We start from the raw sequence: 18510 nt of genomic DNA, 5'->3' as shown, positions 1-18510 counted from the left end.
AAATATCAGAAGTTGCTATTACAGTTTTCTTATATAGGCCAAAAACAAATGGTGTTAATAATATTTCAAAAACAATGTTTGCAGATTATCTACTGCACTTTGGGTAGAGGTGATACATTTTAAAACCTTGAACAAACAGGTTAACTATAAAAGTAATGGAGTTCACCTTTTTTCTGGGCCAAGTCCCACAGTTGAACAGCAGCCTGGTAAGACAGGGCCATGGGATACTCCACACAGACGTGCTTCCCTGCTTGCAGAAACATCCTGGACAGAAGAGTGAGTTAACCCTAGTGTTGTCTTGTGGGTCCAAAGCGACCCGCAAGACAACACAAGCCAACCATGTTTGGCTGTAGAAAAAATACCCTGAACTATCTTTTTCTGACTTGAAATTGTATGACTTTTCCTAAATTGATCCCACCATTAGAAAAAGTGATAAATTTTTTTGTTTATATTTCCATGTGGGCTGTACACCACTAGGGTACAAAGATTGTCTTATGGCTCATTTTTGACCCGTGAATTATAAAAGCATTTAAACACCAGAAAAAGAGTTCAAAGGCCATACAAACTCTCTCTAATACATACACACACACCCCACCCCACACAAACTTGAACCTCCCACCATCTCCCCCAACCCCAACACTCACAAGCACACCCCCATATGGTAAAATGGAAAATGGACTGAACTTATATAGCGCTTTTCCAGTCATTTTGACCACTCAAAGCGCTTTACACTAGAGTCACATTCACCCATTCACACTCACAAACACACGCACACATAGGGCGACTGTGGCTCTTTGGTAGAGTAGTCGTCTTGCGATCGGAAGGTTGTAGGTTCGATTCTAGCTTCCTCCTGCCACATGTTGATGTGCCTCTGGGCAAGGCAGTTAACCCCAAATTGCCTACTGATCTGCGTATCGGTGAATAAATGTGTGTGTTTGTGAGTGCGACTGGGTGAATGTGACTCTAATGTGACTATTACCATTTACATTTATACACTAATACGCAGATCAGTAGGCAAGTCAATCCAGTTTCTAACCCTAACCCTTCTATAAAAGATGAACAAATTGAACTTACATTTGACCTGTACCTGCACTCTCAATCTGCAGCTAACCCCTCACATCAGTTCCCAAACACAACAAAAAACAATCTCAGACATAATAAAAACAAAACAGGTATAGAGGATATGAAGGTACGCTGAATCTGAGTACTGCTAGGTGGTTTCTTGCTGACTTCTTTTGTATGGCCTTTGAACAAGTTTTCTAGGTTCTTTTCAGAGAAAATTCAAAAAATCAGAGGATTAATCTGTACATCCACTATAAAGTCAGTACCAATGCTGTGCCCAAACAAAACAAATACAGGAAAAATGACCCAATTTCAACTACTTAATTTTAAAACCTTAGAGGAAATTATAAGTCAACTAAGCTCCAGTTGTCTGGATGTTTTACCAACACATTTCTTTAAGAAAGTCCTGCCTGTTATTGCTGCTGATCTGATCCAAATAGTAAACTCATCGCTCTCATCAGGCGTTTTCCCCCAGGCTCTGAAAACAGCAGTAATCATACTGATTACTGCTGATAAAAAAGAACAATCTGGACAAATCACTAATGCAGAATTACAGGCCGATCTCCAACCTCCCAATCATCAGCAAAGTTATTGAAAAAGCTGTGTGTAAACAGTTAAATAGCTTCCTAACTATAACCAACCTCTTTGACTCCTTCCAGTCTGGTTTCCAGTCTCACCACAGCACAGAGACCGCCCTCGTAAAAGTGTTCAATGACATCCATATAAATACGGACTGTGGCAGAACCACAGTGCTGGTTCTGTTGGACCTCAGTGCAGCTTTTGACACCGTTGACCATGACATATTACTGAATCGACTGGAGAGTTGGGTCGGACTCTCCGGTCCAGTGCTTAACTGGTTTAAATCCTACATAAAGAACAGGGATTTCTTTGTTTCAATTGAAAACTTTTCATCAAGGAGGTCAAAGGTCACATGTGGGGTACCCCAAGGTTCAATCCTAGGACCCCTTTTATTCAATATTTATATGCTCCCACTAGCTCAGGTTATAACAGGAAATAATATTAGCTACCATAACTATGCAGATGACACACAGCTCTACATTACGATGTCACCAGGTGACTCAGAACCCATCCAATCACTGAACAGATGCTTAGAACAGATAAACATGTGGATGTGCCAAAGCTTTCTCCAGCTGAACAGAAACAAAACTGAAGTTATTATTTTTGGACCTAAAGAGGAATGATCTAGAGTTATAGATCTAGAGTTATAGATCTAGAGTCGATGCACAGCTTCAGTTATTACAACTGAAAACCAGCTATCAGGCCCGAAACCTGGGAGTAGTGATGGACTCTGTCCTGAACATCCAGAGCCACATAAAGACAGTTACAAAGTCGGCCTTCTATCACCTGAAGAACATTTCCAGGATTAAAGGACTAATGACTCAGCCAGATCTAGAGAAACTCATCCATGCGTTCATCTTCAGTCGTATTGATTATTGCAACAGCGTCTTCACAGGTCTGTCCAACAAATCAATCAAACAGCTGCAGCTGATCCAGAATGCTGCTGCTGGTGTTCTCACTAAAACCAGGAAGATAGAGCACATAACACCAGTTTTAAAGTCCCTCCACTGGCTCCCTGTAGCTCAAAGAATAGACTTTAAAATACTGTTAGTTTATAAATCACTGAACGGCTTAGCACCACAATACATTAAAGATCTGCTGTTGTTGTATCAACCTTCCAGACCTCTCAGGTCTTCCGGTTCTGGCCTGCTCTGCAACCCCAGAACCAGAACCAAACGAGGAGAAGCAGCTTTCAGCATCTTTGCACCACAAATTTGGAACAAACTTCCAGAAAACTGTAAAACAGCTGAAACACTGACTTCTTTTAAATCTCAACTAAAAACCCACCTGTTTATAATTGTATTTGAAATGTAATCAATTACAAATTTATGGATGGAACTTGACTTAATGCTTTGTTTTGATTGTTGATTCTATGTTGCATTGTGTTTCTGTGTTTGTAATGATGTAAAGCACTTTGAAATGTCTTGCTGCTGAAATGTGCTATACAAATAAAATTTGATTGATTGATTGATTGACGCCAATAGTAGACGTTTCACAGGTCCTATGTTGTTCATTCACGCATACTGTCCTACATGTGATCGTCAGCATAAGAAGTTGAACATCTTATGTTGAACAAATTCTTGTGCTGAAGATGTTCAACATAGGAGCGTCTTCATAAGGTGAAAAAAATTTTCATTCTATGAAGATTTTCTTGAACATCTTGTGTTGAACATTTTGTGTTCAACGTGGGATGTTCATCATCTTAAGTTCAACGTGGGATGGGAAAGATAGGATGATGTTCTTATGTTCAACATAAGAACATTTTATAAGTTCAACACAAGAACATCTTATAAGTTCAACACATTACATTGAACAGAAGATGTTCTTCATGTTGTGTTGAGGATGATCAGCATAAGAACATTTTTAGGAGATGAACATAATCTCCTGAAGATGTTCTTCATCTTGTGTTCAACACCTTATGTTGAGCAAAAGAGGTTCTTCATATTGTTCATATTGTTCTTCATATATGTTGATTTCAAACAACTAACAAGTAAGAGCCGATGTTAAATTGTTCACAAAATCAAGTTACATTTTGTTTTGTTGTGTTACGAGAGACATTTTTATAATTCACTTCCTAAAAAAATATAAAGGAATGAACCATTGACAAAAAAGTTCCAAATTGTTGACTTTTTTTCCATTTTAATTAATTCAGAAGTAATAATAAACCTTTACTATGTAAAAGAACATAGCGACAACATTAGGTTTGTGGTAAAAATAAATAAATAAATAAATTTTAAAAAAGTGTACTACTGTTGATTGTGTTTTTGCATAGAATGACGTTACGCAATAGCCAGCCCCGCCCTAAACCTCACAACATCCAGAGTAGGCAATGAAATCAGGAGCCAGGGCTGAGGGTCGAGGGGTCTTGTCCCTTCTGGGGGTGCAGAGTCTCAACTTCCCCGTGGCTCCAGGGTGCGGTTCTCTGCTGGTCTTCTGTCTGAGTCCCCTTGTTGACTCGCCTTCAGCACCACGGACTAAGAAAATCTCTTCTTGCTCTTCCTGGCCCTTTCAACCCATGCCTTTATAAGGCGTACGTGACTTCTCAAGTATTCACTTACTTCATGGAAAGTCTCCCATCATCCCCAAATTTGGCCAACGCCCCACCCACTTCTCTGTTCTTGACCATCTGGTTTCAGATCCTTCTTTGGAACACAGCCTAGGTCAGGGGTCGGCAACCCAACATGTTGAAAGAGCCATTTTGGATCAAAAAAACTAAAAACAAATCTGTCTGGAGCCGCAAAAAATTAAAAGTCTTATATAAGGTTTATAATGAAGGGAAAAAAAGCTTTAAGTGTTTATATTAGCTATATTAGCCTATTATCAAAATGACTAAGTGTATACAGAATTAGCATTCATGATTAAATGTTTATTTTCCCTGCTGTGTCATTTTAAATACTGACAAAAATTATTAATCAATTTATAAAAACAACAACTTTGTTACTAAATATATTTGCCCATGGCAGGATTGTGTTCTTACGTGTTTAATGTGACTTCTGTTTACGGACATCACTGGACAGCTTCTCAACATCGGACTTGTAAGATGCAACTTTAATCTTGACGCGGCAGCTAATGTAGCGCCTTCCCTGAAAATGTCTTTCCACATTACCGTATTTTTCAGACTATAAGCCGCTACTTTGTACTTTGAACCATGCAACTTATAGCCCGGTGAGATTTATGCATGTACGTTTCCAGTTATTTTTAAAAAGAAACTGTAGGTGAGGCTTATAGTAAGGTGCTCTATAGTCCGCAAAGTACGGTACTCTTTTTGTTATTTGACAACTTCTCGCTACAGAGTAAACATTCAGGTAATCCTTCCACATTGGCAATGAATGCAAATAATTCGGTCCAAGAATTGTAGAATCTCTCCTCAGCTATTTTTTTCTTTTCCCCATTGCTATCCATGGCCCACCACACACCGGTCGGTTTGTTTACAACAGCCACCTGCCTTGCACCCCGCCCATCTGAAAGAAACGTGTCACAGGCTATAACGCAAATCTTCGTTGACAGAAATGTTGAAATTTAATATTTATTCTACACATTTTTATAGCATAGGAAAAAGTTAAGAATGATTGTGTCATGTTTGTCCTCCTACAGATACCATATTAAAACAAAAATATATATTTCCCACCCCCATCTTTTTCCATTTTCAAACATTTTTGAAAAAGGTCCAGAGAGCCACTAGGGTATGGAGTGAAAATAGTGTCAAAAAGATTTGTGTGTGCGTAAAATGATTTGTGCGTGTGTAAAAAGATTTGTGCGTGCGTAACAGGATTTGTGCGTGCGTAAAAAGATTTGTGCGTGTGTGAAAAGATTTGTGCGTGCATAAAAAGATGTGTGCGTGCGTAAAAAGATTTGTGCGTGCGTAAAAAGATTTGTGCGTGCGTAACAGGATTTGTAAACCTTAAAAATAAAATACATGTTGAAAAAGTACACACAAATCACCTGGTACGCACACACAAAACTGCAGTTACACACAAATCCGGTTACGAGTGCACAACTATTTTTGAGACTCATTTCACGCCTCGGTGGAAGCTCCAAGATTTGTGTGTAGATGGTGCGTTTACATGCTAGTAAAAGCTGGGACATCTGAGTTTTCTTCGGAACTGTTTCTTTTTTCCATAGTTCAATACGTATTTCTCTCTTTACTTGTCTCGTGGTTTAGACATATTTTTGTGAGAGAAAAATACATACGTCATTACACCCACGTCTACTTTTTAATACTATAAGATTGTTTATATATGAATCCGCATTTGGGACCTATACAACTGTAATTACTTGGGTAAAAAATTCGACCACTAGGTGGTGGAAGTTTATTCCGCTCTGACTGGGAAAAGCCTTCATTCAAACTGAGAGAAGAAACAAGAGAATGGCGGGTCAGCCGAGTGATCGTGTTCGTGGTCTACCGTCCGAAGTGGATGTGGTTATTCCGTCAGTTTGTCGAAGAAGGTAATATGTCTGCATGAGCATTTTGACAGTATTTATATGTTATTTTGAAAATGACAAAAGACATGTGCATTACATACCAGCATATTTCTGCTAATCATGTCTTACAACACAGCACAGATAAATTAGGTACATTAGCAGTATTCATATAAAGTAATTATTTGCATTTGGTGGAAAAAGGATGCAAAGCCCTTGTTAGGTTTCCAAACAGTTTTGTATACCAGTTACAAAAAGACTATGTGGCTATAGAACAGACTTAAAGTAAAATGAGAAGGTGTCTGGTGTTTACGCTGCACCAAAAATACGATTCAGTTGTATTTGAGAAGGAATGCAATTCACAAAACACCACATTTTGAGGACTTTCAACGAATAAATCACATTATTATATAGATGCCACAGGAAACATGGTGTTTCTCTTAGTCTATGCTTTGACAGGAGGTCAATCAGTTAACAAGGTAAAAGGTATTCAAATGATTTTGATTTTTTAATGATATCACATTTATATGGATCTGTTGCTTATATTTAAAATACTTTTGCCTAAATATCTCAAACGCGACTTTATGAATGATTCAATTATACAGAAAATTCCACATGTATCTAAAACAAATTAATTTATACTTTTCATAGCGTCTTCAGACAAACTGCGCGAGCTCCTGAGGTTTTGGGTTGGCTGGGAGGTCCCTTGCCAAGAGCTGAAGCTTGAAGTTGTCCTGTCAACTGGACCTAACCATATGCCGACGTCTTCAACCTGTAGTGAGCAATTACGGCTACCAAGTCACTACACCACCCACCAGGCCCTGTCAGCCGACATGAATGTGTGTCTGAAATCAGTAGAGACAGGCTTTGGTCTTATTTGATAAATATGTATTGATGTTTCATTTGTTGGGACAATCACCCAATGAGAACTGAACAAAACCTCACTCCAAATCAGTTGTGGGAACTGGGACAGATCGGACATTCAGTGGTTGACCCAGAGGTACTTGAATGTCTTTTTTTGTTATTTCAAATGAAACAACAAATGTTTTCCACCAGCTATAATGCTATGTATGTTTTGCAGATTCCCCATATAAACTGGGAGGAAAGTGGGCTTGTTCCTGATCCACATGCTGAATTGCGAGTACCAGAGTTGGACAGCCCACTTACAGAAGATCAGATGGAGCTTCTCTGTGAAAACATTGACCCCTTACAACCTTCAGAGTCTAGTGGCATGGACATTTACATGGATACTCTGCAATATTTGGAAACTTTACTTGTGACAAATTAGTTGTCACTTAAATTTAAATGTTTGTAATGAACAGCATTTTCAATACCATTTATTTAAAAAATCCATCAAACATGTACAAATATACAAGCAAGTACAAGCTAGAGAAAGAACCAGCTGGCAAAAATGTTAACTTTATAAAGTTTAATGTACACCAGAAACATGAAAATTATTTTATGTTTGAATGCCAAACATTTGTGGAATATTTCAGCAAAAAACCACATGATGAACAGGGATGCCTGACAAACATTTAGTAGTCACCTCAGGAACACAACTTCATGTCAAGACTGTGTTGATGGACATTATTTGTAAAAAAAAAAAAAAATAAAAAAAAATGCAAGGCTAATAATAAAATTACTTTCTATTTTAACTGACTTGCCATGTCAAACTGCAATTTTTCAACAAATGAAACATCAATACATATTTATCAAATAAGACCAAAGCCTGTCTCTACTGATTTCAGACACACATTCATGTCGGCTGACAGGGCCTGGTAGGTGGTGTAGTGACTTGGTAGCCGTAATTGCTCACTACAGGTTGAAGACGTCGGCATATGGTTAGGTCCAGTTGACAGGACAACTTCAAGCTTCAGCTCTTGGCAAGGGACCTCCCAGCCAACCCAAAACCTCAGGAGCTCGCGCAGTTTGTCTGAAGACGCTATGAAAAGTATAAATTAATTTGTTTTAGATACATGTGAAATTTTCTGTATAATTGAATCATTCATAAAGTCGCGTTTGAGATATTTAGGCAAAAGTATTTTAAATATAAGCAACAGATCCATATAAATGTGATATCATTAAAAAATCAAAATCATTTGAATACCTTTTACCTTGTTAACTGAATGACCTCCTGTCAAAGCATAGACTAAGAGAAACACCATGTTTCCTGTGGCATCTATATAATAATGTGATTTATTCGTTGAAGGTCCTCAAAATGTGGTGTTTTGTGAATTGCATTCCTTCTCAAATACAACTGAATCGTATTTTTGGTGCAGCGTAAACACCAGACACCTTCTCATTTTACTTTAAGTCTGTTCTATAGCCACATAGTCTTTTTGTAACTGGTATACAAAACTGTTTGGAAACCTAACAAGGGCTTTGCATCCTTTTTCCACCAAATGCAAATAATTACTTTATATGAATACTGCTAATGTACCTAATTTATCTGTGCTGTGTTGTAAGACATGATTAGCAGAAATATGCTGGTATGTAATGCACATGTCTTTTGTCATTTTCAAAATAACATATAAATACTGTCAAAATGCTCATGCAGACATATTACCTTCTTCGACAAACTGACGGAATAACCACATCCACTTCGGACGGTAGACCACGAACACGATCACTCGGCTGACCCGCCATTCTCTTGTTTCTTCTCTCAGTTTGAATGAAGGCTTTTCCCAGTCAGAGCGGAATAAACTTCCACCACCTAGTGGTCGAATTTTTTACCCAAGTAATTACAGTTGTATAGGTCCCAAATGCGGATTCATATATAAACAATCTTATAGTATTAAAAAGTAGACGTGGGTGTAATGACGTATGTATTTTTCTCTCACAAAAATATGTCTAAACCACGAGACAAGTAAAGAGAGAAATACGTATTGAACTATGGAAAAAAGAAACAGTTCCGAAGAAAACTCAGATGTCCCAGCTTTTACTAGCATGTAAACGCACCATCTACACACAAATCTTGGAGCTTCCACCGAGACGTGAAATGAGTCTCAAAAATAGTTGTGCACTCGTAACCGGATTTGTGTGTAACTGCAGTTTTGTGTGTGCGTACCAGGTGATTTGTGTGTACTTTTTCAACATGTATTTTATTTTTAAGGTTTACAAATCCTGTTACGCACGCACAAATCTTTTTACGCACGCACAAATCTTTTTACACACGCACACATCTTTTTATGCACGCACACATCTTTTTATGCACGCACAAATCTTTTTACGCACGCACAAATCCTGTTACGCACGCACAAATCTTTTTACACACGCACAAATCTTTTTACGCACGCACAAATCTTTTTACACACGCACAAATCTTTTTACACACGCACAAATCTTTTTACGCACGCACACATCTTTTTATGCACGCACAAATCTTTTTACGCACGCACACATCTTTTTACGCACGCACACATCTTTTTATGCACGCACACATCTTTTTATGCACGCACAAATCTTTTTACGCACGCACAAATCCTGTTACGCACGCACAAATCTTTTTACACACGCACAAATCATTTTACGCACACACAAATCTTTTTGACACTATTTTCACTCCATACTAGGGCAGCGCTAAAGAGCCGCATGCGGCACTGGAGGGTTGCTGACCCCTGGCCTAGAACATGTCTATTCAGTCTGAACATGAATAGACATGTTCAGACTTGCCTTTCCCTTGCCTCTTTGCCTAACACATTATTTGATTATTTCAATTACAGTCTTATACAGGGTGTAGGATCATCATAAACATTAAACCAGTAAACACAACATCTTTTAATGCATTCCTTCCTTCATTATTTCTTCTTAATAATCGTTTGATTTTGATTTTATCTTTTTTATTTCATCCCGTTACACAATCAGCTTTCATCTTCAATTATCAATGAATCAAAAATACAAAATCACCAGTTTCATAATCATTATTAATTCACATGAGTAAATTCAAAATAACTTGTCTTATAATCATCAATAAATCAAAATACAAGATTCACTTATTTCTCTCAGGCCTTCATGATTTTTTGTCTGCATTAGCCTGGAATGATCTCACCACCTTACACCAGTTTTCACAACAAGAATAACAAAAATACATGATAAAAAAAATTAATTAAATTTAGTTGAATTGATAAATATCAGATTGCTTCATCATGCAAAATAGGTTTTGGATTTAAAATGCAATTAATCTGCTTAATTTGGGGGCTTTTGTTACCCAAACCTTTGACCCGTAGGACAAGGGGAGTAAACAGAAGGTTAGGATCACACAAGTGTTAAACAGCGAATGTTAACAGTATTAATAAAAACGTCAATCTGTGGAGTCACGTGATGGAGCCACTGCGGACAGACGTGTGTCTGTGAGCTCCAGGTTGGCCTCCACTGTGATAAATTTATACTAATGACTACATTGCTCCAGATATAGAATTTATTCCTGAAACAGTGGACAAATACTTACTACTAGAACCTGACTAATTGGTACTGGAATCTATCCGTTTTTGGAAGTTTTTCGTCTGCTCAAGGGAGAGTCCTCACATGTGGGGAGGTGGTGGCTGATTAAGTTAAATCAACATTGAAATCCCTGATGAAGGCTATAAGTGAATCAAAAAAGAGCTTACTGGGCATATAAAGACAGATTATATCCAACAATTGCTATCAAAAATTTAACTGACACTATCAACACTGGCTTAACAGATACAGGGAATGGAGACCAGAATCGGAAATAAAACGAAGAAGGCTTGATGCTGACACTGGCCACATGCATTGTAGGTAGATTGTATTTTTGATTAGTAAAACACAACATTATTTTGTACTACAGCCTGGTTCACACGGCAAGATTTTAAAATTAGTTAACCTACTGGATTATCCATTATTTAGTGGCCATTGTTTTTTATGTAAATATCAAAACAGTAAACACATAATCATATAATTAAGCAGCACTAGACGAAATGACAGAACAGAAAACAATCTAAACACAGAGTAAGAAAAAATGTTAACTATGAAGAAACATAATTCACTTTTATCCAACGCCTTTTTTTGTTGTCTTTTATCGCTTAAAATTAGTCCACAAACTATCATTGTTTCTACATCGTCATCCATGTTTGTTTATTCTAAATTCACGTATGGTATGTTGGGTCTTTACGGGATTTTCTTATGGAATCGGGATGTCCATGAGTGGCATCAGTTTGTGTGTGGTTTGTTGCTCCAGACGTGTGGTTGGACACAAGAACCGATCAAACCTGTTGTACTTTTATCAGCTTGTATGCGCTCACAGAGGTTTGGGACAATTCTTAAATTGTGCCATGTGAACCAGACTTAAGACTCACAAGCTCTACTCCTCTTCTCTCGTCTCAACCAATGCCCCAAAGCACTCTGACTCTGGTTGCTATGGTAACGTTTACACCTTCAAAATAAGATACAGAAGCACCACAAAAACGAACATTTTATTTTCATGAAAATTTTAACTCGCAATAATAACAAATCAATGGAAGCCCTGAGCTTGTTTCTCTGCAACAAAATGGTCTCATCCGGGAGTGATGAGAGACAATGACACCCAAAGTGTTGCTTATGCACAGGGTGCTTGGTCTCTACGTGGCAAAGCAGTTTGAAGGCTTCATTGCCTCATTAGCAAGTTGATCATCATATATCATGCATAAAGGGCTTGGAATGTGGGAACCACCTATCGGTCCGGGATAAATCCATTCTCCTGTCTCTTCTCTGGGCCTTTTCCCCTTCGCAAAGAAACTTTCCAAAGACATCTGATCTGTTTCTTACTCATTTTGCTGCTTGCGGCCTCAATGTTGGCGAGCAAGACGTAACCGAGAGAATCCTGTTAAAGGATTTTCAAAATGAAAGATTTTTCGGACTCAGACAACGCATAAAACAGAAATAACCCTAACCATAATCCTAACCCTAACCCTTATTTCTTGTGCAGCCCGGTACCAGTCCGCGGCCCGGGGTTGGGGACGACTGCTTTACATGACTGATTTTACTAGTTCATCAAATTAAATGGTTAGTTTGTGTTATTTTCTATAAAATATCTATAAATTATTGTCTTGTGTGTTCTTCCTCTTTTCTGCCAGAATCTCTGAGCTCTGTGACATTGATGGCAAAATAATTAGTTAAAGATAGTTTTGCACGTGTAAATACCAGATTTTAGGTTACCTGACAAAGTCTTCATGAGAGTCATTCTCAGTACAGATGAATGCAGCATGGATGTCCTCTCTGCTCACAGCCTCCTCTGCAGAGATCTGTTTCACGTCCTGGTGAGCATCGAGTTTTCTCCTGTTGGTTAAACAGACAATATGAGCTAAAACATGCATTTTATTTCCCACGTCAGCTCAATGTGCCCCTGCACATATAATATAAATGTTTATACAAACTTTTTTTCTCCCTTCAGTCGCTGTGAATGCCAATGTGAGTTCTAACGACTCACATCTGAGTGACTCACCCCACTTCCCTCCATGAATTAGTCAGACTGAGTAGCCCAGCAGCCATCCTCTATTTTGCAACGTGAACTTGACTCTGAACCAGGTAAGATTTTGTGACTTGTGCGAGTCCAGGGCCACTGTTTTTGTAACAGTTGGGCTCAAAGCAACCTACAAACCCTTTAGAAAAATTAACATGCACTGTTGTGGATAGGTGTAGCGCGGGATCACGTGGTGTTATTAGTGATTGTAGATCAGCTGTTGCTCACCTTTTGACTTTAGTGAGTGGGTGATGGTGGAGGTTTACTTTTTGCTGACTGCCGTATTAACGCATGTTTTTGTCTTTGATCACTGTTTAAACCTGCGGATCCGGTTTTAATGCTTCTATGGACATTGTTCTGTTTTGGATATTGACAACATAGACAAAATAAAAGCATCTTAAACTGCATCCTGGATTGGCGTTTTTGATCAGCTGGTGCGTCAACAAGGATTCCCCTATTCAGCTGGTCGGCGACTTTGTTGGACAGTCGCTAATATTTGTCAGCAAAAAAGAAATGGCAACAGAGTTTCTCGCTGGACGCTAACGCGAGCCCACACACCACAGCCACTATACCTACGAAAGAGGATTGTTTGACAAAGAAGTAGAAGACGACAGTGGTATGTAACCTGAATGATTGGTGCTGCGTATTGTTCTTTTAATGCAGTTTGGTTCTGCCATGTGGAGCTGATGTTGTGACACGCCCCCCGCTACGATTTGCTCTGCAGCTGCGACATTTTGGTGTGCGAGTGTGTGTTGTGGCTCTGCGTGCGTTCAATAAAGTTTAAGAAGTCGCTGTTGCCTGTAAGTTTCCTCTATTTTGGATTAAAATTAGTGGATCGTCTGCTGTATCAGCTGTTGAGAAACCTGAAAAGGATAAAAGAGCGATCATTCTCACTGAGAAAGCTCTCGCAAAAAAATTGAAACGATTCAAACAGAGCGGAAAAAGTGTGTAAAGAAAATAAAAGGTGTAATATCATCCCTTAAAGAGCTAATGAAAGATGATAAAAATTATTCACAAGTAAAATCACTACTGGATGAGTTAACACACCTGTTTCAAGAGGCCATTATATTGCATGAATCTTTGCTGCCTTTAATTACGCTTGATGAGAAAGATAAACAAAATACATGGTTTTCAAGTATCACTAAATATAACAAAGGATTTATTGAGGATGTTGAAATATGGCTTTCTGAAACAAATAAATGCTCGAGCAGGTCATCCTCTGACATGTTACGGTCACAGGAAACTCCATTAGGAAAAGAAGTGGAGGTTCAAGAACAAATGGAGCCTCAGTTATCTGCTAATCTCCAGCATGACATTCAAGATGATGTGTTGCCATCAGACAGTGTTTCAAATCAAGGAAGCAAGTCAAGCTCCAAAGTATCATCAACTTCATCTGCACGTCTCAGGGCAGAAGCTGAAATGGCTGCTTTACTCGCACGTCAAAATATGCTCAAAGAAAAACATGCTATTGAAGAACAAGAGGAGCAACTTAGGAAAAGGAAAGAACAGCTTCAACTTGAAGCAGAAATAGCTGCAACTGCTGCGAAAGTGAATGTGCTAAAAATTGGATCTGCAGTACAAAGCTCAGTTTCACGGAAATCTAATGGAATGGAATCCTATTTTAAAACAAAAGGAAATGCTGTTAAAACTCTTAATGATAATACTTTTGTTCCACAGACAAAGAGAAATACAGTTAATGAAAATGCAGCGCTTCAAATAAAAATAGTGCAACAAAAAGTGACAAAGAAGAAGTTTGCACCTCTTCTTGGACCTTCTCATCCTGTAAGCAGAACAATATCGAATATGCCTCTGCAGCAAGCTGCTCAATCAGCAACCAATGAAAATCTGTTATCTATTATGGAGAAACAAAATGAATTAACTTGCATGTTGGTTCATCAACAAAGTCTCTCTTCACTACCCAAAAGAGAAATTCAACCTTTTGATGGCAATCCGCTTCATTTTCAGGCCTTTATGCGCTCATTTGAACAGGTCATTGAATCAAAGACTGGTGATCCTGACGATTGCCTGCATTACCTCGCACAGTACACCAGGGGGCAGCCCAATGAACTTGTCAAAAGCTGTCAACATATGTCTGATGGTGGTGGATATGTAAAAGCAAAGACTATGCTGTATGAGCATTTTGGAAATGGACATGTTATTGCATCTGCTTACCTGAATAAAGTTCATTCGTGGCCATTGATTAAATCAGAAGACGGAAAAGCTCTTCAGGCATACTATTTGTTCTTACATGGGTGTTGTAATGCGATGGAGAACATTCAGGATCTTTCTGAATTAAACACACCTGCTAATATGCTTGCTGTGATTAAAAGATTACCATATAAATTAAAAGATAAATGGCGAACAGTAGCATGTAACATCCTCGAGAAGCAGCATCGAAGAGCAACATTTATTGACATTGTTTTCTTTATTGAGCGTCAAGTCAAAATTACTACAGATCCTGTCTTTGGAAACTTAATTGATGCTCCATCAATAAATTTATCAGCCAAGAGCACAGATGGAGGGAAACGTTTTTCTCGCCCAAGAACTACAGGAAATAGCTTTGGCATCACTACCTCTGCTGTTGAGAGAAATAATCAAGACCATCAGACTGATGTTAAGATTTGTTTGTTTTGCAGAGGTGGACACAAACTGGAGTTATGTTCTCTGCTTGAAAAGAAACCTCATAATGAGAAGATTTCATTTCTTAGAAGAAATGGCGTCTGTTTTGGTTGCCTGTGTACTGTACAGGGCACATCAGCAAAGAATGCAGAAAACACCTTTCATGTAAAATTTGTGGTTTCAGACATGCAAGCATACTCCATATTTACAACAAGAAGAAGAATGAAGTTCAATTTGATGCTGAAGCAGAGAAATCTCTTGACACAGTTCAGACTAGTGGTCTTACTGGGGCCGGTGAACAGGACTGCAAGCTTGCCATTGTGCCAGTCAAGGTGAAATCAAAGAAAGGTCAACAGACATTGGAAACATATGCCTTTTTGGACCAAGGGAGTTCAGCATCCTTTTGTACAGTTCAGCAGGAGTTCAGCATCCTTTTGTACAGTGGGTCTTATGGATAAGCTGAATCTCATTGGAAGAAAAACAAAGATTCTGTTGCGCACCATGGGACAAGAGAAAGTTGTGGACAGCTTCATTGTACCTGAACTTGAAATTGCTGGATTAGACAGCGACATGTATTATGACATGCCCGACCTCTTTACTCAGCACAAAATGCCTGTAGACCTGAGTAACATCCCAAAGCAACAAGATCTGGATATCTGGCCACACTTGAAGCGCGTTCATTTGCCAGAGATCAAAGCACAAGTGGAGCTTTTGATTGGCATGAACATGCCCAGAGCTCTAGAACCTTTAGAGGTCATTAGGAGCGAAGGTGAAGGACCTTTTGCCATTAAAACTGTGCTCGGCTGGACAGTGAATGGGCCGATTGACCGAAAATGTTGGGAAAGAACGAGTGGTCTGTCAACTGTCACCATGAACAGAATTTCTGCTGTTACACTGGATTACCTATGGAAGCAACAATTCAAGATAGATTTTCCTGAGAGCAGCCATGATAAGCAGATGGGGCTGTCGAAGGAAGACTCCAAGTTTCTAGAGTTGGCCAGTAAGACAGTAACCTTGCGTGATGGACACTACAACATTGTCTTGCCTTTGAGAGGCCGAGACATAAGAATGCCTGATAACCGCACAATTGCTGAACAAAGTGCTTTAAGCTTAAAGAAAAGGTTCATCAGAGATAAAGACTTCCACAACGATTACATTGCCTTTGTGGAAGATCTTCTATCCAAAGGTTATGCAAAAAGAGTGCCAATCACAGACTTGGAGCGCAGGATGGAAAGGTTTGGTATATCCCTCACCATGGGGTGTACCATCCTACCAAGGGAAAGATTCGGGTTGTCTTTGACTGTGCTGCGTCATTCCAGGGCATTTCTCTCAATGCACAGCTCCTGAGTGGTCCCAATTTAACAAATAGCCTGGTTGGTGTGCTGACTACAGTAGGTTCAGAAAAGAGCCTGTTGTTTTGATGTCTGACATTGAAGTCATGTTCCATCAGGTGCATGTGCCAGAGGAAGATGCTGACCTATTGAGGTTTCTCTGTTGGCCTGGTGGTGACTTCAATCAGAGCATGCAGGAGTATCGCATGGGCGTTCATTTATTTGGAGCAACATCATCTCCGAGTTGTGCTAACTATGCCCTGCGGAAATGTGCAGAAGACAACAAAGCAGATTTCAGCCACAAGGAGAGGCCAAGTACAAGAGCTGCGGTCCGATAATGGTACCAACTTTGTGGGCGCAGAGCGCGAACTGAGACGAGCTATCGAAGATTGGAATCAGGAAAAGATCTCCGACGTGCTGTCACTGAAAGGGGTGAAGTGGATCTTCAATCCTCCAGCTGGATCGCACCATGGTGGAGCATGGGAGAGATTGATTCGTTCCATCAGAAAAGCTCTTACTTCCACCTTGCAGACACAGCATTTGGACGAGGAAGGACTTCAAACTGCTCTCTGTGAAGTGGAGTCAATCCTCAACAGTAGACCTATCACATTGGAATCCGCTGATCCAAATGATCTGGAAGCTCTAACACCGAACCATCTTCTCTTCCTCAAGGCTAACCCAAGCTTACCACCAGGTTTATTCCAAAAAGATGATGCTTATGCACGGAAACGATGGACACAGGTCCAATACATGTCTAATCTGTTCTGGAAGAGATGGATTAAAGAATATCTGCCTCAACTTCAACAGCGCCAAAAGTGGATGAAGATTAGACGCAACTTTGTTCCTGGAGATGTGGTCCTTATAATGGATGACTCGGCACCTCGTGGTTCCTGGATCATGGGCAGAATCACAGAAACTGTGCCAGACAAAACTGGACTTGTACGCCAGGTCTGGATTAAGACCCCAACCAGCCACTTATGCAGACCCATCACTAAGATATGCCTTCTTCAGGAGACTTCCAACCAATGAAGACAACACATTTGACTTAACTCAACTCTTGACATGACCCTTTGATTTGACTTTACCACAACTAGATGTACATCGCAGACTGACTATATTTAGGCTAAGTGCTGGTAACCTCTGGCCTATGACTGACTGACTATGGATGGACTATTTTGAAGAAAAAAGAGAAAATGACTGACTATTTGAAAATGACTTTCATGGACTCTTTGAATGTGTTGTCTCAATATGTGTTTCTATGTAGTGTATATCTTAGGTTATGGTGTTGTATGAGTAATTATTACTGTGCAATGATGTAATAATTAGGGGCCAGAATGTTGTGGATAGGTGTAGCGCGGGATCACGTGGTGTTATTAGTGATTGTAGATCAGCTGTTGCTCACCTTTTGACTTTAGTGAGTGGATGATGGGGGAGGTTTACTTTTTGCTGACCGCCGTATTAACGCATGTTTTTGTCTTTGATCACTGTTTAAACCTGCGGATCCGGTTTTAATGCTTCTTTGGACACTGTTCTGTTTTGGATATTGACAACATAGACAAAATAAAAGCATCTTAAACTGCATCCTGGAATGGCGTTTTTGATCAGCTGGCGCATCAACAAGGATTCCCCTATTCAGCTGCTCGGCGACTTTGTTGGACAGTCGCTAATATGCACCATTGCTATTTTACTATCGTCAAAGAACTCATAATAAAAATCTAATGTCAACAGCTCTTCCGAAGTTGAATATGCTTCTTTAATTAGTCATGCTTTGCAGAGGTCAGTTACAGCTTAACTGACAATATGTAACTTTTATCAAAAATGTTTTTACATATTTGTTAATGACATGTCATGACAGTGTAATATGAGACGGATTATCTGTGAAAAGATCAAGCTCCTCCACCTCCTCCATGAGCTTTTATTGCTGTCTGATGTCGGGAGCACCACTTCTGACCAAAACAAGAAAGCAAGCAGTCAATAGGACATTATTAATAATAAGTAATAATGACAATTGCAATAAATAACAAATCGGACATACAGCATCAG

At 39.2% G+C, this 18510-nt stretch overlaps 1 protein-coding gene and 3 long non-coding RNA genes across 7 annotated transcripts in view; 2 read left to right on the top strand and 2 right to left on the bottom strand.

The window, feature by feature from the left end:
• Positions 1-18510, bottom strand: part of blvra (biliverdin reductase A) — a 28111-nt gene that overhangs the window by 3962 nt on the left and 5639 nt on the right. For all 4 annotated transcript variants that reach the window (XM_028021521.1, XM_028021522.1, XM_028021523.1 and 1 more), the window contains 2 exons: positions 12214-12333; positions 167-264 (listed from right to left, as the gene is read on the bottom strand). In XM_028021521.1, coding sequence (XP_027877322.1) covers positions 167-264; positions 12214-12333 — 218 coding nt within the window. The remainder of the gene's footprint in view (positions 1-166; positions 265-12213; positions 12334-18510) is intronic.
• On the top strand, positions 5928-7666 carry LOC114147007 (uncharacterized). The gene is made up of 3 exons (XR_003596001.1): positions 5928-6087; positions 6712-7060; positions 7142-7666. It is a non-coding gene; the product is annotated as an uncharacterized LOC114147007 (long non-coding RNA).
• Positions 7475-8786, bottom strand: LOC114147008 (uncharacterized). Its single transcript, XR_003596002.1, has 2 exons — positions 8627-8786; positions 7475-8002 (listed from the first exon to the last, which is right to left on the bottom strand). It is a non-coding gene; the product is annotated as an uncharacterized LOC114147008 (long non-coding RNA).
• LOC114147009 (uncharacterized) lies at positions 12340-18462 on the top strand. The gene is made up of 2 exons (XR_003596003.1): positions 12340-12690; positions 17815-18462. It is a non-coding gene; the product is annotated as an uncharacterized LOC114147009 (long non-coding RNA).

The sequence above is a fragment of the Xiphophorus couchianus genome, chromosome 6 (genome assembly GCF_001444195.1).
Source record: "Xiphophorus couchianus chromosome 6, X_couchianus-1.0, whole genome shotgun sequence".
Lineage (NCBI taxonomy): Eukaryota > Metazoa > Chordata > Actinopteri > Cyprinodontiformes > Poeciliidae > Xiphophorus > Xiphophorus couchianus.
Note: the sequence above shows the minus strand (reverse complement) of the source record. Positions and strands in the feature narration are given on the sequence as shown.